The sequence below is a fragment of the Mandrillus leucophaeus genome, unplaced genomic scaffold (assembly GCF_000951045.1).
Source record: "Mandrillus leucophaeus isolate KB7577 unplaced genomic scaffold, Mleu.le_1.0 Scaffold7, whole genome shotgun sequence".
Lineage (NCBI taxonomy): Eukaryota > Metazoa > Chordata > Mammalia > Primates > Cercopithecidae > Mandrillus > Mandrillus leucophaeus.
In genome coordinates, this window is record NW_012107585.1 from 5834989 (window position 1) to 5859331 (window position 24343).

The 24343-nt window shown below is 46.2% G+C and overlaps 2 protein-coding genes across 5 annotated transcripts in view; one reads left to right on the forward strand and one right to left on the reverse strand.

Annotated features, from left to right (window-relative positions):
• DYNLL1 (dynein, light chain, LC8-type 1) overlaps positions 1 to 17081 on the forward strand; it is a 30602-nt gene extending 13521 nt beyond the window's left edge. The window contains exons 1-3 of one of the 3 annotated variants that reach the window (XM_011964429.1): positions 14641 to 14801; positions 14987 to 15138; positions 16661 to 17081. In XM_011964429.1, the coding sequence (XP_011819819.1) occupies positions 15007 to 15138; positions 16661 to 16798 (270 nt within the window). In that variant the 5' untranslated portion in view covers positions 14641 to 14801; positions 14987 to 15006 and the 3' untranslated portion in view covers positions 16799 to 17081. Of the gene's footprint in view, positions 1 to 14640; positions 14802 to 14986; positions 15139 to 16660 lie in introns of those variants that run through there. The other 2 variants (XM_011964428.1, XM_011964430.1) reach the window with 2 other exon arrangements.
• A 4801-nt stretch (positions 17082 to 21882) lies between these two features.
• The window catches only part of COQ5 (coenzyme Q5 homolog, methyltransferase (S. cerevisiae)), a 32775-nt gene continuing 30314 nt past the window's right edge, over positions 21883 to 24343 (reverse strand). For both annotated transcript variants that reach the window (XM_011964474.1, XM_011964475.1), the window contains 3 exons: positions 23486 to 23574; positions 22574 to 22685; positions 21883 to 22489 (listed from right to left, as the gene is read on the reverse strand). In XM_011964474.1, coding sequence (XP_011819864.1) covers positions 22388 to 22489; positions 22574 to 22685; positions 23486 to 23574 — 303 coding nt within the window. In that variant the 3' untranslated portion in view covers positions 21883 to 22387. The remainder of the gene's footprint in view (positions 22490 to 22573; positions 22686 to 23485; positions 23575 to 24343) is intronic.

Here is a 24343-nt window from a genome sequence, read left to right on the forward strand (position 1 = left end):
AGGATGGTCTCAATCTCCTGACCTTGTGATCCGCCCGCCTCGGCCTCCCAAAGTGCTGGGATTACAGGCATGAGCCACCGTGCCCGGCCTCGCCAAAACAAATTTTTTACAGAGAAAGGCAAAGGTACTAGATTGGCCAAAACAATTCTGAGAAAAAATAGAGGACTCACATACTCACATTACCCAACTTCAAGACTCACTATAAAAGTTACAGTATTCAAAGTAGGGTGGTATCAGCAAAAAGATAAACACACAGAGCAATGGGACAGAATAGACAGCCCAGGCTGGACACGGTGGCTCACACCTGTAATCCCAGCACTTTGGGAAGGCGAGGCAGGAGGATTGCTTGAGTCCACGAGTTTGAGACCAGCCTGGGCAAGATGGCGAGACCTCTATCTCTACAAAAAAATAAAAATTTAGCCAGGCATGGTGGCTCATGCCTGTGGTCCCAGCTACTCAAGAGGCTGAGGCAGGAGGATCCCTTAAGCCCAGGATCCAGCCTGGAAAACAGAGCAAGACCTCATCTCTTAAAGAAAAAAAAAAAGAATAGACAGCAGAGAGCTAGCAATATATGATATATGCACAAAAATAGTCAACTCCTTTTTTTGTTTTTGGAGATGGGGTCTTGCTTTGTTGTCCAGGGTGGAGTACAGTGCGTGATCATGGCTCCCTGCAGCCTCAACCTCCCAGGCTCAAGCGATTCACCTGCCTCAGCCTCCCAAGTAGTTAGGACCACAGTAGCTGGGACCACAGGTGCACGCCACCATGCCTGGCTAATTTTTAAATTGTTTGTAGAGATGAGGTTTCCCTGTGTTGCCCAAGCAGGTCTTGAATTCCTGGGCTCAAGCAATCTACCTGCCTCGGCCTCCCAAACTGCTGAGATTACCATAAGCCACGTCTCCCAGCCTGATTTTTGACAGAGTTGCAAACAAAATTCAATGGAGAAAGGACAATCTTTTTAGGACCTGAATTGGGAACCAATTCAAAAGTTTTGAACAGAGAAGAGTCATATCATTCCTTGTTTTTTTGTTTTGTTTTGAGACAGTCTCGCTCTGTTACACAGGCTGGAATGCAGTGGCACGATATCGGCTGACTGGAACTTCCACCTCCTGGGTTCAAGCGATTCTCGTGCCTCAGCCTCCCAGGTAGCTGGGATTATAGGCGCCTGCACCACACTTGGCTAATGTTTTTTATATTTTCAGTAGAGATGAGGTTTCACTATGTTAGCCAGGCTGATCTCGAACTCCTGGCCTCTGGTGATCCACCCACCTCGGCCTCCCAAAGTCCTGGGATTACAGGTGTGAGCCACCGCACCTGGCCTTGACTGGACTTTTAAAAGGATCACTGTGGCCACTTGGAGAAGAATAGTCTGTGGCACAGCAAAGGTGGGCACAGAAAGACCCACTGGATGCTACTGTAATTGTCTATATGGAAAATGACAATAGCTTGGACTAAAATCAGAAGAGTGTGGACTAAAATTAGAAGAGTGGCCAGGTGCAGTGGTTCACGCCTGTAATCCCAACACTTTGGGAGTCCAAGGCAGGTGGATCACTTGAGGTCAGGAGTTCGAGAACAGCCTGGCCAACATGGCAAAACCCTGTCTCTACTAAAAATACAAAAATTAGCTGGGTATGGTGGTGCACGCCTGTAACCCCAGCTACAAGGGAGGCTGAGGCAGGAGAATTGCTTGAACTTGGGAGGTGGAGGCTGCAGTGAGCTGAGATTGTGCCACTGTACTCCAGCCTGGACAACAGAGCAAAGCTCTGTTTCAAAAAACAAAGGTCAGAAGAGTGAAGGTGGTGAGATATATTTTCAAGATTGAGCTTAAAGAATTTGTTGATGGATTAGATATGAGGTGTGAGAAATATACACAAGTCAAGGAAAACATCAAGGAAAACTCTCTCCTGAGAAGAATGCAGTGAAGCAGGCAGGTTTGGGAGTAAAGCAGGTCTGTTGTGGATGTGTTAGGTTTGAGACAGATGCCTGTTAGACATCCTAGAGCTATTTCAAATAGGACTTGGAGATATAGGATGGGCATTCAGGGGCAAAGTTTGGGGTGAAAATACAAATTTGAGAGTAGTGAGCCACGAAATTTAAAGCCATGAAAATGGAGACTCCCAAGGGAGAGAGTTTAAATAGAGAAGTAGCCCAATAGAGAAGACCTGGGTCACTCCTTCCTTCAGACATCAGGAAGAAAAGGGGAAACAAACAAAGGAGCCTGAGGTGGTGCAGCCAGTGAGATGGGAGGACAGCTGAGAGAGTGTGGGGTCCTGGAAGCCAGGGGAGGACCCAGAAGAAGAGAGCAACTGTGACAAGTATGGCCATGAAGGGCACTGAGAATTGGCCACTGTGTTTAGCAGCATGGTGGTCACCGGTGACCACCACATTTGAGCTGTCTCGGTGCAGTGGATTAAAGAGAGAATGGGAGGTGAGGAATTGGGGACAGGGAGTACAGACAACTCTTGGAGGAGAGCCGAGATGGGGTGGTAGCTACAGGAGAATGTGTAGGCAAGGGAAGCATTTTTAAAAGAATATGACAGCATGTTTGCATGCTGGTGGGAATAATCCAGAAGACAGGGGAAACCGATGATGCAGGAGAGGGAGAAGAAACAATCACAGGAACGAGAGGAGATGGACCCAGCGCCAGGGAGATGGCCTTAGATAGGAGCATGAACAGTTCACGCAGGGTAACGGCAAGGGAGGCAGAATGTGTGTATACAGATGTGGGTGGGCGAGTGGGGACAGGTGGTGGAAACGTATGGAAGTTTATGAAAGGAATAAAGTAGATTTATATATCGTGACAGGGAACTCAGAATCATCCCATTTTGGTAAAAAGGAAAAAAGCCTGTTATATGCAGGGAAAAAATCAAATTTTAACATTATCTTAGAGTTGTAAGATTACAAATCTTACAAAGGAACTTTCTGTTTCAGATTCTAAATTTCACAGTGTTTCACTTTTATATAATGAGTATCTATTACTTCTGAAAGTAGAATTAAAAAGATTATTTTTATCTTTGAAAGATATTCATCAGAACACAGCACTGTAACAATACTGAAAAACTGGAAGCAACTTAAGTGTCCATTGATAAGTGATTGTTTCAAAAAGTTATGCATGGACTATTTTTTTTTTTTTTTTTGAGACGGAGTCTCACGGTGACACCCAGGCTGGAGTGCAATAGCGCAATCTCGGCTCACTGCAACCTCTGCTTCGCTTCCTGGGTTCAAGCAATTCTCCTGCCTCAGCCTCCCAAGTAGCTGGGACTACAGGCACACACCACTACGCCTGGCTAATTTTTTATATTTTTAGTAGAGATAGGATTTCACCATATTGGCCAGACTGGTCTCGAACTTCTGACTGCAAGTGATCCAACCACCTCAGCCTCCCAAAGTTCTGGGAGTACAGGCATGAGCTACCACCCCCGGCCACATGGACTATTAAGAAGTTATTAAAATTGGGCTGGGTGCAGTAGCTCACGCTTGTAATCCCAGCACTTTGGGAGGCCAAGGCAGGACAACAGCTTGAGCCCAGGAGTTTGAGGCTGCAGTGAGCTAGGATAGCTAGGATTGTACCACTGTACTCCAGCCTGGGTGACAGAGTGGGACCCCATCTTTAAAAATACATAAGTAAATAGTAATGTTGTAGAAGGTTTTTTTTTTGTTTTTTTTGTTGTTGTTGTTGTTGTTTTTGAGACGGAGTCTTGCTCCATTGCCCAGACTGGAGTGCAGTGGCACAATCTTGGCTCACTGCAACCTCCACCTCCTGGGTTCAAGCAATTCTCTGCCTCACCCTCCCAAGTAGCTGAGATTACAGGCGCCCACCACCACGCCTGGCCAATTTTTGTATTTTTAGTAGAGATAGGGTTTTAACATCTTGGCCAGGCTGGTCTTGAACTCCTGACCTCGTGATCCACTTGCCTCAGCCTCCCAAAGTGCTGGGATTACAAAAAGCAGGTAACAAAAATGATACATTGGCCAGGTTCAGTGGCTCATGCCTACAATACCAGCACTTTCGGAGGCCAAGGTGGGAGGATTGCTTGAACCCAGGAGTTCAAGATCAGCCTGGGCAACATAGTGATATTTCATCTCTATTAAAAATCAAAAAAATTAGCCAGGTGTGGTGGTGTGCACCTGTGATCCCAGCTACTTAGGAGGGAGGGGCAGTCAATGCCTTGAGTCTGGGAGTTTGAGGCTATAGTTTCAAACTCAGCCTATTTGACAGAGCAAGACCCTGTCTCAAAAAAAAAAAAAATATATATATATATATATACACACACACACACACACACACACATATAGTGTGATAGGTAGTATATGATATGAATATGTATTTATGTGTAGACAAGATGTATTTAAGACAAAATATTGACAATGGTTATCTCTGTACAGTTAACATGTATAATTTATTCCTTGTGTTCTTCTGTATCTTCTACCATGTGCATTTATTATTTTTGTAACTTTTAATAAAAAATGGGTGTCAGGAAAGAAAATTGATTAAAACTCCTGTAAACATTTCCCATGTGTACTGGCCATGACACTGAGTTTGAGGACAGCTGCAGCTGGCTGCACTAATTACATTATTTTACTTTATAGCTTTGCAGTAAAGGATCCATACATTCAGGTAGGTTGATTTATATGAGCTGAAATGGAAAATGGTCACAGAGAAAAGAGTCGCAGAGGCTCTGGCCAAAACCACTTGGCACCCTGCTAATGAAAGAATACTTTTGGAGCTTCTTGGGGGAAGTGGCTCCTAGAAGAAACAGATTTTTATGTACAGCTTTAAGCTCTAACTTTGTGATCCTCAGATGATAAGTTTGGGGGTACCAAGCGTTCTGCTCTTACTGAGAGAAAAACAACTTCTTTGCATTCCCCTTTCTGTCCCCTGAGAGACCCAGGGCTTTGCAAACAGATGTTTCTGTTTTTGTTTTTGAGACAGGGTCTCGCTCTGTTGCCCAGGCTGGAGTGCAATGGTGCAATCATATCTCATTGCAGCCTTGAACTCTTGCTCAAGCAATCCTCCCACCTTAGCCTCCTGAGTAGCTGGAACTACAGGCAAACCCCACTATACTAGCTAATTTTTTATTTTATTTTTTGATAGAGATGGGGTCTTGCTATATTGCCCAGGCTGGTCTCCATCTCCTGGGTAAGCCATCCTCCTGCCTTAGCCTCCCAAAGCGCTGGGATTATAGGCATGAGCCATTGCACCTGGCGTGCAAACAGATGTTTAAAATGGAGAAACCAAGAGCTTGAAACAAAGACGCAACAATCAATAACTTCCTCACTGGTGTCTTGGCTGCCCCACTAACCTGCCCTCCTCAGTGGCCGTCTGATCATATGAGTCCCTACCCACTACCTTTCAGTGTTGTGGGATTCAGGAGGACGAGAGAGAAACCTCAGGTTAAAACAGGAGAATCCTTTTTTTTTTTTTGAGACGGAGTCTTGCTCTGTCGCCCAGGCTGGAGTGCAGTGGCGTGATCTCGGCTCACTGCAAGCTCCGCCTCCTGGGTTCACGCCATTCTCCTGCCTCAGCCTCCTGAGTAGCAGGGACTACAGGCGCCCGCCACCAAGCCTGGCTAAATTTTTTTGTATTTTTAGTAGAGACAGGGTTTCACCATGTTAGCCAGGATGGTCTTGATCTCCTGACCTCGTGATCTGCCCGCCTCAGACTCCCAAAGTGCTGGGATTACAGGTACCCGCCACCACGCCCGACTAATTTTGTTTTTGTATTTTTGGTAGAGATGGGGTTTCACCATGTTAGCCAGGATGGTCTCAATCTAAAACAGAATCATTTATTGAGTGCACTCAGGCCCAGCTGACTCAACGTCCAAAAGATTGGGCCTGGAAGAAAGACAGCACTTGACTTTTATATAAACTTCACAAAAGGGGGTGGGCTAGCTTGAAGCAAGCTTACAGTGGCATGAAAGCAGGGATACAGAGGCAGGACAAACTCAGGATTGCACATGACCGTTGCCAAGCAACCCAGATGTCCGTTATCTAGGTTTGCCTAGGCACAGGCTTATCCCATAACCTTCACTATGGCGCCCAGGTGGCCGTAACTCAGGCCAGCTCAGAGGTTCATGACCTTCACTCTACTGCTTAGATAAAACAATACTTGAAATCACTAGTCACAGAGAACAGGAATCTATAAACTCATTCCATAAAACAAAGGAAAATTTGCTTTTCTTCTCCCTATGTTGAGGGAGTGCTGGGAAAGTCTCCAGAGCACATTAGATAATATTATCAAGAATTTTCCTGGGTCTGGGTTGTGCCTATTGCTGCCTCTGGTACAAGTCAGCCTAATACAGGAAAACTTATTTCTCTTTCTTTTTAATTTTATTATTTTTTTAATTTCCCACCTCAACAGAGCCACTGGTGACCGCAGAATACAGTCCACGTGTCTTAACCAGGCTTATAAGACTCCAAAGGTCTGGCTGCTCCCCACCCCTACTCCCTGCCTTGTCTCTCCCACACTCCCCCAACAGCTTCTCTGGAGCCAAGTCAGCCTCCTTCCAGCTTTAGGCCTTTGAACATGCTGTTCTTTCCACCTAAAAAGCTCCCTGCACTTCCCCCAGCCTAGTTCCCTGCTTGGATAGATTGTTTCTCTAATGTGACTCCTGGAAAAGCCTTCCTTGCCTCCCAGGCTAGAGCAGAGCCCCCATTAACAGCTCTCACACCAGCCTATCTTTCTCCTCCACTGCATTTGTCACATCCTGTGATCCTATGTGCATCCTGTTCAATGTCTGTCTCCACATATAAAATGTAAACTCCAAGAGGATAGGAACTGTGTCTGACTTGCTTCCTTTCATGTCCCTTGTGCCTAGATGGGGGCCTTGTATCAAGCAGGTGCTCAACAAATGTCTGTTGAAAAAATGAGTCAGGGTGCGGTGGCTAATGCCTGTAATCCCAGCACTTTGGGAGGCCAAGGTGGGTGTATCATCTGAGGTCGGGAGTTCAAGACCAGCCTGACCAACATGGAGAAACCCCATCTCTACTAAAAATACAAAAAATTAGCCTGGTATGGTGGTGCATGCCTGTAATCCCACCTACTCAGGAGGCTGAGGCAGGAGAATCGCTTGAATCCAGGAGGCGGAGGTTGCAGTGAGCCAAGATCACGCCATTGCACTCCAGCCTAGGCAACAAGAATGAAACTCTGTCTCCAAAAAAAAAAAAAAAAAAGACTAAGTGACTAAGAGGCAGGGTAGGAACTCAAGGCTCATCCTCCACATGGCCAAAGCACTTACGCAGGAAAATTAAGTAAGCAATAGAGCTTCTCTGGGGCAGGTGCCAAGGGAAGTCCATCTCTGTACCTAGCACCTAGCTCTGGGCCTGGCCCATAGTAAAAGCTCAGAGAATATTGCTAGCTGAATAAGCATTACTTCCATCTACACGTACTCCGCTCTCAGTGGTGATCTCATCCAGTCCCGTGGCTTTAAATGTCACCTATAAGCTGATGACTCTCCAAATTATAGCTCAAGGCTGGCCCTCTTCCCAGAACTCATATATCCAACTGCATATTTGACATCTCCACTTGGAATATCTAGTAGGCATCTCAGACTTAACATGGCCAAAACAGAACTTTTTGTTTCCTCTGCCAGACTTCCCCATCTCAATCCATTCTTCTCATTGTTCAGTTCACAAGTCTGGAGTCATCCTTGACTGCCTCTGGTTCCCTCCTATTCTGCATCCAATTCCTCAGCAAATCTGTCAGCTCTACCTTCAGAATACATCTGGAATCTGGCCATCTCTGCCCCATCTCTGCCACCACCTCCTTGTCCAAGCCACCATTCCTTCTTACCTGGACTGCTGCAATAGCCTCTAACTGCTCCCACCTCTCTCACTGCTCCCATCAGCTTCCCCACACTCCGCCCTCATGCAGGAGCCAGGTCATCAAGTCTTGGCTCAAATGGTACCTTCTCAGAGAAGTCTTCCTAGAAAACTCTTTAAAACAAGACCCCTCACCCAATGACGCTTGGTTCTCTTATTCTACTTATTTTATTTCATTGTTTTTGAGGTGGAGTCTTACTCTGTCACCTGGGCTGGAGTGCAGTGGCACAATCTCAGCTCACTGAAACCTCCGCCTCCCGGGTTCAAGCAATTCTCCTGCCTCAGCCTCCTGCGTAGCTGGACTACAGGTGCATGCTGCCACACTCAGCTAATTTTTTATATTTTAGTAGAGATGGGATTTCACCGTGTTGCCCAGGCTGGTCTTGAACTCCTGAGCTCAGCCAGTCTGCCCACCTTGGCCTCCCAAAGAGCTAGGATTACAGGCGTGAGCCACCGTGCCTGGCCTATTCTACTTTATTTTTATCCACTGCCCTTATCAGGGATAAATATTTTTGCTTGATTTTATCTTTATTCTCCTGCTATAAGTTCCATGAAGAAGGAACTTTGCTTGTTTTGTTCTCTTGTGCATTTCCAGCACCTGAAACAGGGCCTGACCCAGGCCCTGACAGTTCTTGCTCAGAAATCTCCCCAGAGTCATAAATGAAGGGCCAAATGAACTCTGAAAGAGTTCTGGAGAGTCAGATTTTCTCCCAGTCAGTGAATCAGAATCTAGATGCCAGAAATCAGATACCAACTATCTATTTTCTTGTTTAGAGCCCTAGAATAATTAAAAGTTAACTCAAGACCACTTTGCATATAATTAAAGAGTGACACTGAGGTAGCCTACTGAGTCACAGAGGCCTTGTTAGCTCCTAGAGCAGACTACAGATCCTGCCTCTTAGTCTACACGGGAGCTAGCCAGCTCGATCTGTAATTGTTGCTCTTTCCGTTCCTTCATCTGTAAGTAGGCCTGCCTGCCTTGTGGCCTTTACATGGAGCTGTGAGCTTGGGATCTGTGACATTCAAACTCAGTCCAGATTGTTTAGGGTGGTGGTTTTCAACTGCTGGGGAATGATTTCACCCTCCAGGAGACATTCGGCACCATCTGCAGACATTTTTGGTTGTTGAAACTGGGGGTGTGGTGTGATTGGCATCTAGTGGGTAGAGGCCAGGGGTGCTGTTAAACATCCTCAAATGCATAGGACAGCTCCCCACAACAAAAAAACTTTCTAGCCCAAAAGGTGAATAGTGCTAAGGTTGAGAAGTCCTGGTCTACAGGAACACTAATGATAAACGGTAACTAGCATCACTGATGTTTGCCATGCCCAGTAGTGCACTACATTCTCTATGCGTACCACCTCAATCCTCACATTGTCCCTGAGAAACAAGGACTCTTATAATCCCCATTTTACAGATGAGGAACCTGAGTCTCAGAGAGGTGGACTCACTTGCCTAACGTCACATGGCTTAGTAGGGACAGATGAACACCCAAGGCTGCCTGACCTCAGAGTCTGTTCCTTTAACGTCTGTTATGGGTTGCTCCGCCCTCTGACTGGGAGCTGAGGGGGCCTGTTAGTCCTCTCTGAATGTGTCTTCATCTGCTGCCCCTGTGGACAGTAGAGTGTCGGTCTACTCAGGCGATGCTTGGCTATTAGCCAGAAGGGAGGTTTTCCTTCCCTGAGTTGTCTCAGCCTTTCTGGCCTCACTCTCCCTGCACTGCAGTACAGTCCTTGGCTCCAAAGCTCAGCTCCCCTGCCAGCCCCCGGCTGGTGCCAGCCCTTCTTCATGGGGTGGAAGCTTCCGGATTCAGACCTAGGCCTTGCATTCTCTCCCACATGGTGCCTCCTTTCTCGACGGGGTCTTCAATCCACTCTGGGGCCTGCAAGGTCACTTCACACTTCCTTTCAGGTAAGGGAGGGTTAGCGCTGCTAGGGTGGTCACAGGACTCATGGTCCAGGAAAGTACTCAGGTCCCAGAAAGCTAGACAAGTGATTGCTGGACTGGGCTGGGAACAGAGTGATCCTGGGGCAGTAGTGAGGCACAGGCCATGGTCCTACTTGTGGATGAGGTGAGGAGAGCTGCAGACCCCCAAAGAATCCCTCAGCCTGCCTGTGAGTTACAACTCTGAAGGGCTTTCTGAGGGCCCTGGGAAAGTGTGATGACCGGAGTTGAAAGGCGATTCTGTCCAAGGAAGATCACGACAGCCAAGGACCAATGTAGGGTCAAGTTTGAGGTGTTTGTTGCTGAGGAATCAAGGCTGAAGTAGTCTGAACTATCCATGCTTTCTTCCTTCCTTCCATCCATCCATCCATCCATCCATCCATCCATCCATCCATCCACATATATTTAGGGAGCTCTCACCAGGGGCCAAGGATGCTTAGTGTATCCAGGGACATCACTCTGTTCTGAGGCATCAGCTCTCTTTGTTTAGGTATAGCTCAGAGGTTCCACCTACCATGTGGGACTGTGGAGTCAGATCAGGATTCAAATCCCAGCTCTGTCACTTTCTATCACTGTGACTTTAGGTAAGAGACTTCATCTCTTTGAACCTCATTTTCTTCATCTGTGTAATAAAGAGACAAACAGTTCTTACCTTGTAGAATTATTATGAGAAGCCAATGAGATAATGTGTCTAAAATGTCTGGCACATGGTAAGGTCTCAATACATAGTGGCAGTAGCTACCATTTATTATACCATGGCTAGGTCTCCAGATGCATTATTTAATATAATCCCTGCCACCAACCTATAACGAAGATGTGATCTCCATTTAAAAATCAGGAACCTACGAGGTGGGTGGATCACCTGAAGTCTGGAGTTCGAGACCAGCCTGGCCAACATGGTGAAACCCTGTCTCTACTAAAAATACAAAAATTAGCCAGGAGTAGTGACTAACGCATGTAATCCCAGCAACTCAGGAGGCTGAGGCAAGAGAATCACTTGAACCCGGGAGGGGGAGGTTGCAGTGAGCTGAGATCGCACTACTGCACTTCAGCCTGGGTGACAGAGCAAAAGTCCGTCTCAAAAATAAATAAATAAATAAAAATAAAAAGTAACAATCAGGGCCGGGCGCGGTGGCTCACGCCTGTAATCCCAGCACTTTGGGAGGCTAAGGTGGGCAGATCACCAGGTCAGGAGATTGAGACCATCCTGGCTAACAGGGTGAAACCCCATCTCTACTGAAAATACAAAAAATTAGCCGGGCGTGGTGGCAGGCACCTGTAGTCCCAGCTACTCGGGAGGCTGAGGCAGGAGAATGCTGCGAACCTGGGAGGCGGAACTTGCAGTGAGCAGAGATCGTGCCACTATACTCCAGCCTGGGCGACACAGCAAGACTCTGTCTCAAAAAATAAAAAAATAAAAAAATAACAATCAGGAACCTGTATCTTGGAGAGGTTAACTAACTTGAAGGAGCTCATAGCTTAGGTTGATTCCAAGGCCTGTGCTCTCAGAAACGTTAACAACTCCTAGTTATAATTTACTGTGGCAAGAATGAAAAATGCAGGTTTTCAGGTGTAGAAGGATTTTTAAGCAAGTTTATCAGGCAGGAGTAGATATAGTAAGTTGCCAAAATGTGTGATGCTATAGAACCCCATATGAGCCACTTCAGGGGGACCTGGTGAAGGAATCTCACATTTATTCTAGGAGTTTCGGTTATTGTACAACAGTTTTTCTTTTTCTTTTTAATCCTCCTTAGGTTCTGAATCCCTTTGTGAGTCTGATGGAAGCTAAGGATCTTCTGTTTGGAAAAATGCCTGTAAGCACTACATACATTTTTGTGCACAATTCCAGAGGGCTTGGGAAACCTTTGCAATCTGGCCGTGGACCCCATTTAAGAACCCTCCTCGAGGGTAGCATTTTTCAAGTGTAGGACACATATCACTTACAGTGTCCAAGATCAGTTTAACAATGCAAAAATAAATGTTTTATATTATAATATTTATATTTTATAGTTACCTTCTATTTATGGCCAGTGAGACTGGCTTTCCACTTACGGTAATAATATAAATCTGTCTTTTAAAAGCATACTTATTAGGCCGGGTGCGGTAGCTCACGCCTGTAATCCCAAAACTTAGGGAGGCCAAGGCAGGCAGATCACTCGAGCTCAGGAGTTGGAGACCAGCCTGGCCAACATGGCAAGACCCTGTCTCTACAAAAATAGAAAAATTAGCCTGGCATGGTGGTGTGCACCTGTATCCCATCTACTCAGGAGGCCAAGGGAGAAGAATCGCTTGAACCCAGATCACACCACTGCACTCCAGTCTGGGCAACAGAGCGAGACTCCATCTCAAAAAAATAAAATAAAACAAAAAGTATACTTATTTAAAAAATAAAGGGAGTTCAAAGAAAATTATTAAATAATATATAAAGTATTACTTTTTATTATTTATTTATTTATTTTTGAGACAGAGTCTTGCTCTGTCTCCCAGGTTGGAGTGCAGTGGCACGATCTTGGCTCACTGTAAGCTCAGCCTCCAGGTTCACGCCATTCTCCTGCCTCAGCCTCCCAACTAGCTGGGACTATAGGCACTCACCACCATGCCCGGCTAATTTATTTTTTTTCTGTATTTTTAGTAGAGACGGGATTTCACCATGTTAGCCAGGATGGTCTTGATCTCCTGACCTTGTGATCTGCCCTCCTCGGCCTCCCAAAGTGCTGGGATTACAAGCGTGAGTCACCACGCCCGGCCATATAAGGTATTATTCATGAACAATTACATTATTATATTATAATTATAGTATTATTATAGCAAAAATTAAATAAATAATAATAGAGGTAGTGTAGACACGGAAAAAAATCATGAGGATGATTTAGGAAATTTCCCTGGGGTTTCTACTTAGTGGAGTCACCATGGCTTTACTTTAGTGTCATCTGCATTTCCAGGGTCCTCACTTGTCAACCTATTTCTTCCTCAAGAGAGGTACTATATAGGAATATTATAACTTCTCAAACCCTGAATCTCACCATTAGAAACATGGAACTGGAAAAAGCTGTTGATTTAATTGATATGCATATGTTGAACCTGAAGAGGTTCTAATTATTCCCATTTTTTTCCTTTTTTTTTTTTTTTTGGAGACGGACTTTCGCTCCTGTTGCCCAGGCTGAGTGCAATGGCACAATCTCGGCTCACTACAGACTCTGCCTCCCAGGTTCAAGTGATTCTCCTGCCTCAGCCTCCTGAGTATCTGGGATTACAGGCATGCGCCACCACACCCGGCTAATTTTGTATTTTTAGTAGAGATGGGGTTTCTCCATGTTGGCCAGGCTGGTCTCAAAATCCTTACCTCAGGTGATCCACCCGCCTCGGCCTCCCACGGTGCTGGGATTATAGGCATGAGCCACTGCACTCGGCCTATTCCCATCTTTTTCTTTCTGGAGTTGTGTGTCTCTGCTCAGATTGTTTTATTTTTATTTTTTGAGCTGGGGTTTGGCCATATTGCCCAGGTTGGTCTCCAACTCCTGAGCTCAAGCGATCCCCTCCACTCGGCTTCTCAAAGTGCTGGGATTACAGGTGCGAGCTACCATGCCCAGCCACAAATTGTTTTAAGTAGAGAGTAGGTGGTCAAGAGAAAAATGTAGAAATGTAAATAGGAGGCTTCCAGATACATGATTAACCTGATAACTTATTTATGGAGGTTCAAAAATACATTATAGGCATTTCAGAGCTGGTTGTTCAAAACCTTGCTGTGGTCTTTGGGATAGTTCTATAAACTGACAATTATTGATAAGATTCATTGATCATTTACTATGTGCCTCACATTGTGCTGAGAGAACTTCAAATGTTTTATACTGCTAACAAGCATATGAACTGGTTTCCTTTTACACTTAGTCCTCCTTTACTTAAAGAAAACATTCAAATAGCTAGTAAATGACAATGCTGGGATTTAAATCCAGATCTGACTTGTCCCTCAACTCCCCCAAGATCTTGCTTTTTTAACCACTTCGTGTCTCCTCCCTAAGCTAGAGGGGACGTCATCCCTCTAAGGGCCACTTTTTCGTCCATTAGGATACCTCCTCCTCAGAGATAAATCCCAACCAAGAATCTCTCCCACACAGGAAAGACTGCCTCACCTGAGCAAGAAGCCTCACCCTGGACAAAAACCCCGGGGCTCAACACTCCCAAATCCACCCGGATCCCCATCCCCACCCCCTTAAAGATGTCCGCATTGCTTGGCAGAGACCCCACTCTTGGGGATAATCCCTTACTTGTAAGGAAACACCCTCTCTCCTTGAAGCCCTCCCTCAATCCTGAGGATGCCCTCTCCTAAATATTTCAGAGCAGAACCACTACAAATGGGGCCCAGTGCAAAATGAAAACGTAAGGGCCCCTCCTGTGAGGCTGCACCGCTGGTTTGCCCACGAAGCCGGCCCTGCTTCAGAGATACCTTCAGTAAAAGGAGAGGCCACTTCTGTCATAATCCTGCTAACCTGGGGTCGGAGATCCTGCGACCTGTCGTGGTGGGGGGGTGGGGGCAGGGATGGCCACCAACTTCTAGAGACTGTTGTTCGAGAACACACCCTGGAACAACCTCCGTGAATTTGGAATCACTTCCCTTGGCCCAGGCAGAAGCTGCCTTCCTACCTCTCCAGACAGCTGGGTGGTCCTCGCAACCGGGCCGGGGCTCCACCTTCTGGGTGTGTGTGTGGGCCTCGCCGCGTGGGGCCCATTGCCGGGGCAACCGACGCCGTGAGCGGTGCATTGTGGTCTGCAACAAAATGCAGGAGAAAGATCCTGAGGGAACCATGGAGTCCCTGGACCAATGGAAGAATGCCGTGGGCTGCGTCAAGCCAATAGGGTCGCGCGGCGAGGGGCGGGGCCGGCGGGAGCAGGGCGGGGCCTGAGCACTAGGCGGCGGCGGCTGGCGTGGGGCTGCTTAGATGCGCCACGGCTTCGGTAGCGACGGCAGCTCTACGAGGGCCTGAGCTGTGCAAGCACCTCCCCCAGGAGACCGTTGCAGTCGGCCAGCCCCCTTCTCCACGGTGAGAAACTCGGGGGGCCAGGGGGTGTCCTCGCTGCCTTATTTCGCCCCACTCTGGACTTAGCCCGCCGCGTAGCCCTCGCTTCCTGAGAAGTGGGGTGGGGGGCGTCGTCCCGTTGTAGCGCCGGCCGGGGTGGGGGCAGTTAGTGCCTGGGGGGCGCGGCCCAACTCAAACCCTTACCCCAGGCCTTGCCCACTAGGTAACCATGTGCGACCGAAAGGCCGTGATCAAAAATGCGGACATGTCGGAAGAGATGCAACAGGACTCAGTGGAGTGCGCTACTCAGGCGCTGGAGAAATACAACATAGAGAAGGACATTGCGGCTCATATCAAGAAGGTGAGGATGGGCGCGGGGGCCGAGGCGCAGCCGGGAGCAGGGAGTTCCTTCCCCTCGATCCTGCTTTCCCAGGGCGCCTGACAGGTCCCGGGAACACCCCTGGCGGCTCGGGGTGTAGAAGCTTCCAGAAAGGACGCAGATGCATTTTGCACTCCCCTGGAGAAGACCAGACCCCCGGCGTCCGAAGTTTTTTTTTTTGTTTGTTTTTTTTTTTAATTATCCAGCTCCGCGGGGGGAAAGCGCCACCTAGCAACGGTATCTAAGACCTGGGAGCAGCGGTTCCCCCTTCTGTGTGGTTCCTGCGCCGAGGATCCATCTGGGTGTTCCGGAGGGGGGAGCTGCGTGGGTGTTTCCAGCCGGGCCGGGAGGAGATCTTGCCAGCCTTCCAGTGGGGAGTTGAGGGAAAGTGGGTGGTGGCGGGGCTGGGGGCTGGGGTGGGGGCTTGGCAAATGGCAGTCTAGAAAGCCGGCAGGATTGCCAACTTCTCGAGCAGTGTTTGCTGGAAGGGAAGAAAGCTGGCAGCCTAAGCCGTGGGAGAGTTCCAGTCGAGAATGGGAAGATGAAAGACTTCAGATGGAACAGAAATAAATGCCTTTTTTGACAAACGCAGCAGTGCGTGCGTCTAGCTTGCAGGAGCGTTACTCCTCTTCATAGCTTTAAAAGAAGTTTTCGCACTGCGTGCTGTTAGAGTAGCTAAATCTTGTGTGACTCTCTACAAACACTTGTAAGAATTTTGTAGAGAAAGATTACGGTTGGCACCCAGTGCCCCCCACAGGCATTCTACTCCCCAGTACCTCTTGGGGTGGGATAAATGGCGACGAGTTGTTCCTACAACTTGCTAACCTAGTGGACAGGGTAGTAGATTAGTATCATCCGGACAGATGTGGAGAAGACGGCTGTTTGGATATTAAGGATAAAACTTGGCCAGTTGACAGATTCTGTTTACAGCATTTTTTACGGCAACAGTGGAGTGCTTCAGTATTGTGTCCCTGTAAATTTAATTTTGATCCGCAATCATTTGCTATACAATGTTGTTTGAAGTTTTATCCTTTTGGAAAAGTCTTGTGTTGCAGAGATGCAGTTAAGATCTTTGTGATGAGGAATGGGATGGGCTAATTTTTTACCATTTTCTTGGAATTGGGGGCATGGCAAATACAGTAGGGTGGTTCTCTACACAGAACATGATAAACCACACCTGTTAATGTCACCTTCTGTCAATGAATAAGAATATTATAGAAGGTATGAAGGTGTAATTACCATAATAACAAAGCACCCTGTCTTTAAGGCTGACCTTTTGTCCTTTGACCTCCTCAGCCTCCATTCCCATCTTAGCTCAGACTGCAAGTATGTTTGTATTAATGCACTATGTAGGCGTCTTGGAGCTGGGGAACATTCTTTCATTCTAAGAATTTGCAGATGCTGACGTTCCTCCTTTCTGCCCCTACAGGCTCTGGCTTATCCAGGAGGCAAACACTGACCTCTGGTAATTAAAATTCTAGTTCTTTTCTTTTGTCTTTCCCAGGAATTTGACAAGAAGTACAATCCCACCTGGCATTGCATCGTGGGAAGGAACTTCGGCAGTTACGTGACACATGAAACCAAACACTTCATCTACTTCTACCTGGGCCAAGTGGCCATTCTTCTGTTCAAATCTGGTTAAAAGCATGGACTGTGCCACACACCCAGTGATCCATCCAAAAACAAGGACTGCAGCCTAAATTCCAAATACCAGAGACTGAAATTTTCAGCCTTGCTAAGGGAACACCTCGATGTTTGAACCTTTGTTGTGTTTTGTACAGGGCATTCTCTGTACTAGTTTGTTGTGGTTATAAAACAATTAGCAGAATAGCCTACATTTGTATTTATTTTCTATTCCATACTTCTGCCCATATTGTTTTCTCTCAGTCCATTCCTTTAAAAAATAAATCTGTTGCAGATGTGTATGTGTGTGAATTACAATTTGTTCAAATAACAGCATTGAAGATTGTCACTTGATCAGATGTCCAGGTTGGTGGGGATGAGTCCATCCTTACAGAAGTAAGTTTCTGTGGGGCATTTCAGTACTCTTTAGTCACATTCTCACCCATCCTGCAGCTGTTATGCATTACAAAGAAACATTTAAATTAAATCTTAGTCCTAATTTGAAAATCAGTATTTAAGGATATTTGTTAAGACATTGCTATAGAATGTTCTGGGCCTTTGGCCTCAGGTTGTGGTGATGGATGTGTGGTAGTACTTGAAGCTTTCTATGGCTATAAAATGGAAATAAGCTCAAAACAAAGTTGGGATAATGAAATGGATTCCAGGACCCTTGTCTAGCCCCTTCCCCTGCCTAGAAAGAAGGTAGTCTTAGGGGAAAGTAAATGTTTCTGAGCAGCAGTCTTAATGCTCTTCTAATAAAGGCTTTGCAGGAATTTACATTATCAGCCTGCTGTGCTGTGCTTTGCTGTGGCCAGGAACAAGTGTGAATTGATGCCTTTTCCTGAAAAGACCCAATTAAAGCTGGGGACAAGTAGCCATCAAAGGTTTCCTGCTATCAATCTTAAGAGGACTGCAGTCTTAGAAAAGCAAATATGGCAGCCTTGTAGGTGGAAAGGAAATAAGACAGGCTGAAACAACCCACACCCATCTTGGGAAACTGCAAGAAGGGTCCTGACTTCTAGTTTCCCTGTGTTTTCCCATGGATCGCTACGATGCCATTGGGATTTCTAAGCAGCCAGACGACTGCTACACAGAAGAGGGCGATAGATTGGAATTGATGGGTGATAACTCCCATTTTAAGAGTAGAATTAGGTCAGTAACATATTTGGAAGTTTACTTTTCTTCAGAATGTGTGGTTTTAAGAATCCTAGCAAAGTTGTGCTACTTTGGGACTGAAAGGGTTTCAGGGTAGAGGTGCAAAATTTTGACTTTTTTTTTTTTTTTTGAGGGAGTTTCGCTCTTGTTGCCCAGGCTGGAGTGCAATGGCGCGATCTCGGCTCACTGCAACCTCTGCCTCCCAGGTTCAAGCGATTCTCCTGCCTCAGCCTCTCAAGGAGCTGGGATTACAGGCATGTGCCACCATGCCCGGCTAATTTTGTATTCTTAGTAGAGATGGGGTTTCACTATATTAGTCAAGCTAGTCTCGAACTCCTGACCTCAGATAATCTGCCCACCTCCGCCTCATGAAGTGCTGTGATTACAGGCGTGAGCCACCAAGCCCGGCAATTTTGACTATTGTGCCAATTTTTTCCCTGCTGTCTGCAAAAAAGGATGAGGTAGTGTGGAATAAACAGGAGACTGCAATTGGGGTAATTTTATGTTTGTATTTATATAAACAGACCGAAAATGTTCCCACAATTCCATCTTTTTTCTTCCATTTTTTTTGAGACACGGTCTCCTGCTGCCCAGGCTGCAGTGCAGTGGTGTGATCACAGCCCACTGCAGCTTCGACCTCCTGGGCTCAAGTGATCCTACCACCTCAGCCTCCAAAGTAACTGGGACCACAAATACATGCCACCACACCCAGCTAACTTTTGAATTTTTTGTAGGGCTGGAGTCTCCCTGTGTTGCCCAGGCTGGTCTTGAATTCTTGGGCTCAAGCGATCCTCCCAAGGTGTTGGGATTACAGGTATGAGCCACCACACCTGGTTTAATTCATATTTTTTCTTTTTTTGAGACGGAGTCTCTCTGTCGCCCAGGTTGGAGTGCAGTGGCTTGATCTAGGCTCACTGCAGGCTCCGCCTCCCGGGTTCACGCCATTCTCCTGCCTCAGCCTCACGAGTAGCTGGGACTACAGGTGCCCACTACCACGCCCAGCTAAGTTTTTGTATTTTCAGTAGAGACAGGGTTTCACCGTGTTAGCCAGGATGATCTTGATCTCTTGACCTCATGATCTGCCCACCTCGGCCTCCCAAAGCGCTGGGATTACAGGCATGAGCCACCTCACCTGGCCTAATTCATATTTTTTCTATCCCTTTTCCCTCTTTAGTGACCTGGCTATATTTCTATTTGAAGCCCACAAGGAATTTTGCCTCCAAAGCTTTAGCTTGTCCAGTTAAGCCCTACTCCAAACAAACAATCTGTCTCTAGCTACAGACCCAAAAGCTGATTCAAGACTGATAGCTAGACATTGGGAGTTTTAGTTGAATTTGATCTGTCCCATATTTACTGTCAAGAAGTTGGCAGCTTTTTTGTTTTTTTATTCAGATGTGAGAAAACCACGTTGCTATGGAGATAAGACTGGGTTGATGGTTTATGAAGCTCCTTCCAGTGCCTGTTCCTTCCTGTTAATTTCAAAAGCCAATAGGCTCCAGCTGGCTGAAAAGAAAATGTAAGCTAAGTTTTTCTAAGCATTTATCAAATGCTCCTAGCTGCTGTTCTTTGAGAGAGTTGTATATAGCTAGCTCTATCTGGAAGCTTTTCAGTGACAGGGCAAGATCTTGTAAGTGAAGGCACGTAAATGATCCTTACTGTGCTGGGCCAGGAAGCAGTATATCTGAAGCCCTTTCACATACCTTTGAACTATGTTATCCACAAACTGTTAGCCAAGTCACAGATTGATTTCTGCAATTTATTTTTGAGACAGGTTCTCACTCTGTCACCAAAGCTAGAGTGCAGTGGCATGATCTCAACTCACTGCAACCTCCACCTCCCAGGCTCAGATGATCCTCTCACCTCAGCCTTCCAAATAGCTGGGAACACAGGTGTGTACCATACACCTGGCTATTTTTTAAAATTTTTTGTAGAGATGGGGTTTTGCCATGTTGCTCAGGCTGGTCTCGAACTCTTGTATTCAAGCAATCTGCCCTCCTTGGCCTCCCAAAGTGCTGGGATTACAAGCATAGGCCACTGTGCTGGACTGATTTCTGCAATTTCTAAGCAAAGCCTCTTTAAAACCTTAAGATTCAGCCGGGCGCGGTGGCTCAAGCCTGTAATCCCAGCACTTTGGGATGCCGAGACGGGTGGATCACGAGGTCAGGAGATCGAGACCATCCTGGTGAACACGGTGAAACCCCGTCTCTACTAAAAAGTACAAAAAAGTAGCTGGGCGAGGTGGCAGGCGCCTGTAGTCCCAGCTACTCGGGAGCCTGAGGCAGGAGAATGGCCTGAACCCGGGAGGCGGAGCTTGCAGTGAGCTGAGATCCGGCCACTGCACTCCAGCCTGGGCTACAGAGCGAGACTCCATCTCAAAAAAAAAGAAAAACCTTAAGATTCATCCACACTCAAAATATTTATGGCTGGGTGCAGTGCCTCATGTCTGTAGTCCCAGCACTTTGGGAGGCCAAAGTGGGAGCCCAGGAGTATGAGAGCAGCCTGGGCAACACAGGGAGACCCTGTCTCTATTAAGAAAAAACAAAAATTATAGCAGCCAGGTATGGTGGCTCACACCTGTAATCCCAACACTTTCGGAGGTTGAGGTGGGCGGGTCACCTGATGTCAGGATATCGACATCAGCCTGGCCAACATGGTGAAACCTCGTTTCTACTAAAAATACAAAAATTAGCTGGGCATGGTGGTAGGTACCTGTAATCCCAATTACTTGGAAGGCTGATGCAGGAGAATCGCTTGAACATGGGAGGTGGAGGTTGCAGTGAGCTGAGATCATACCACTGCACTCCAGCCTAGGCGACTGAGGGAGACTCGGTCTCAAAAAAAAAAAAAAAATTAAAAATTAAAAAATTAACCAGGCACTATGGTATATGCCTGTAGTCCCAGCTATTTAAGGGGCTGAGGTCAGAGGACTGCTTGAGCCCAGGAGTTTAGGCTGCAGTGGGCTATGATCAGGTCACTGCACTCCAGCTTGAGTGAGAGACCGAGACCCTGTCTCTTAAAACAATTTATGGCCTCATTTTAACATCAAACAGTGGACTGTATTCAGGAAAATGTTTAGAAATTGACAAAAAATGAAAAAGAAAGACAACAGTAGACTAGAACAAGGAGACAAGAAGTCTGCCCAGCTCCATCTCTGAGTACTGAAGGTTAGCTTACATCGTTTTCAAACTTTTTTTTTGCTATAAAACAAGTGTACTCTTACAAAAAAGCTCCCTATATAAGACATGAAAAAAAAAAAAAAAAAAAGACATGAAAGCAGGATTTTGCTGGTACATTTATTTTCCAACAAGGACTTAGTGAAAAGTTTTTTTTTTTCTTTGAGACAGTCTCCCTCTACCACCCAGGATGGAGTGCAGTGGCACGATCTCGTCTTACTGCAATCTCCACCTCCTGGGTTCAAGTGATTTGCCTGCCTCAGCCTCCCAAATAGCTGGGATTACAGGCGTGCACCATCATGCCCAGCTAATTTTTTGTATTTTTAGTAGAGACAGGATGTCACTATACAGGCCAGGCTGGTTTCAAACTCCTGACTTTGTGATCCACCCACCTCGGCCTATGAAAGTGCTGGGATTATAGGCGTGAGCCACTGTACCCAACCCACACGGTAGCTTTTTATGGAAGAGGACTGAAAGAATGAAGAAAAATATATTTTCTGGCCGGGCACGGCCAACATGGTGAAACCCCATCTCTACTAAAAATACAAAAAAATGTAGCTGGGTGTGGTGGCAGGCACCTGTAATCCCAGCCACTTGGGAGGCTGAGGCAGGAGAATTGCTTGAACTCGCAAGGCGGAGGTTGCAGTGAGCAGAGACTGCGCCACTGCACTCCATCCTGGGTGACAGAAGAAGACTCCGTCTCGGAAAAAAAAAAAAAAAAGAAAAAGAAAAATATATTTTCCTTACCCCCTTCAAGAAAAAATGACAAGTACCATCAAAAGGTAAACTCGTTTACTGGTTCAGCACACAATTCTCATGATCATTAGTACTCTGACCTGGGCCTAGACTTAGTCCTAGGCTGAAAGATTGATTCAGGTACAATTAAGTTTTCTGGTGAAAAATCGTCATTGGGTTCAAATGATCTATTATCCCTCTGGAAGGTAGCACCAGCAGGGAAGCTATGAATACACTCACTTCAAAACTGAGCTTTAGTGCTGGTTGTACCTTAACCACACACCCTACAGCCAAGAGAAATGAGCAGTCGAGCAAAAATACAGACGAAATGCCTCTGGGAGACGGACTGAAGCAGCTCCAAAGAAAGCTGTAAAAAAGTGACAAGAATTTGTTCTTCCACTTTAAGACTGTTCGATTCAAACATGAGTCCATGGCACGTATCCTTAAGAGGAGATGGTCTCCTGCTGTCTCATTTGCCAGATTATCCTTCAGTTCCAGGCTTTCAACAGGATGTGACTGGTTCATGCTCCATGACAGGAAAGGAATTAAAGTTTGAAGCCAGAATGAATGGCCACAATGCCTGATGTCAGACTTTCATAGGTCACCTTGTGAAAGCCTGCATCTTCTATCATCTCTTTGAACTCTTCCTAAAACACAAGGAAAGATGATACAGCCAGAGTAGCCTGGATTTCACTGTAGGGCCTTTGTTTAAAGCTACAGAAGTTTCATACCTGAGACGGAAACCTTCGGATACTCTCTACAAGGTACTGATAGGACTTCCAGTCTCCAGCGATGACCTCTCCCAGGACAGGGATGACCTGGAAGCTATATAGATCATAAAGCCTAAGCAAACAAAAAGGTAAAAGATGAAGATTAGAACATGCCCCTCACTTCTTCCCTAGATAAGAAGAAAGAAGGACTAAACCTGGGGTCACAAACTCAAATGCCTACAGGCATCAAGCAAGAACCTGAATTAAGTGGGTCAGGTACAAGACCAGTAGAAGTGCTGACAGGTACAGTTAGGAAGTATGATAAAGTGGAGAAGAGACAGTTACTACTCAGCCCTCCCTGTGGCATGTGGGGATATGGGCCTACCCAGGGCTGCCATGTATCTGATTTCTCAAGTGAAGCTGGAAATTCAGATTTTTATGTAAAATTTCCTGATTAAATTTTTTTTTTTTTTAGAGATAGGGTCTCACTGTGTTGCCCAGGCTGGTCTTGAAATTCTGGCCTCAAGTGATCCTCCCGCCTCAGCCTCCCAAAGTGCTGAGATTACAAGCATGAGCCACGGCACTTGGCCCAAATTTCCTGATTTTTTTTTAAGTCAGTCAAATTTAGCAGTGGGGCGTTGAACAGCAACATTAGTGCCACTAATAAGTTCTGATAACCCATTACCATTGGACCAACCATTTCCTGATTTTTAAATAGGGGCTTCTAAGTCAATTTCTTAATACACATATGTAAGCCAACTTGGATCTGGTTTGAGACTCTTGTGGCCTAGGTACTATAATTCAGAACTGGCTGACCTCTGGTACTCTGAACTACAAAGTTCATGCTTATAGCTTACTGGCTACTCTCAGTCCATTTCAGGGTAGGAAACCTTGGCTATACAATGAAGATAAAGCCCTATTAACAATGCCAACCTGGATATGAGGGGATTGTTCACTTGGCTAAATTCCAGACAGAGAAACCGTCCTCCTGGTTTCAGCACCCGATGGGCTTCCTGGAGTGCCTGAGCAAGACAAGGAACAACAGGACACACTCCTCAGTAGACCTCATTCAATTCCATGAGGCCAAAACAGCTTTAGCTTCTGTAGGCATTACAAAAGTTATCATGGCCCACAAACCTCTTGTTTATTTTCACTTGGGAAGCTGTAGCAGCAGCAACAACCCTACGTATCCCAAATGCTATAGGCATTCTGCTGTCAGTGACTAGACAAAGTTAGTTGGGGTAATCTAAACTGACTACAGATTGGTACAACTGCATGAAGGGTAAGTTTAGAGTTACCTGTCAAAATCACAATGGATATCCTCTCTGATAAAGCAATTTTACTTCAAGGAATCTATCTTACAGAAATGCTTCTACTATGGAAATGACATGTATGTGGGTTATTCACTTTTATTATTTTTTTTGCGATGCAGTCTTGCTCTGTTGCCCAGACTGGAGTGCAGTGGTGTGATCTCAGCTCACTGCAACCTCTGCCTCCCAGGTTCAAGTGATTCTCCAGCCTCAGCTTCCCAAGTAGCTGAACTACAGGTGCCTGCCACCACGCCCCACTAAGTTTTTGTTTGTTTGTTTTTGAGATGGAGTTTTGCTCTTGTTGCCCAGGCTGGAGGGCAATGGCACAATCTCGGCTCACCACAACCTCCGCCTCCTGGGTTGAAGTGATTTTTCTGCCTCAGCCTCCCAAGTAGCTAGGATTACAGGTGTGTGCCACCACGCCTGGCTAATTTTGTATTTTTAGTAGAGACAGGGTTTCTTTTCTTTTTTTTTTTTTTGA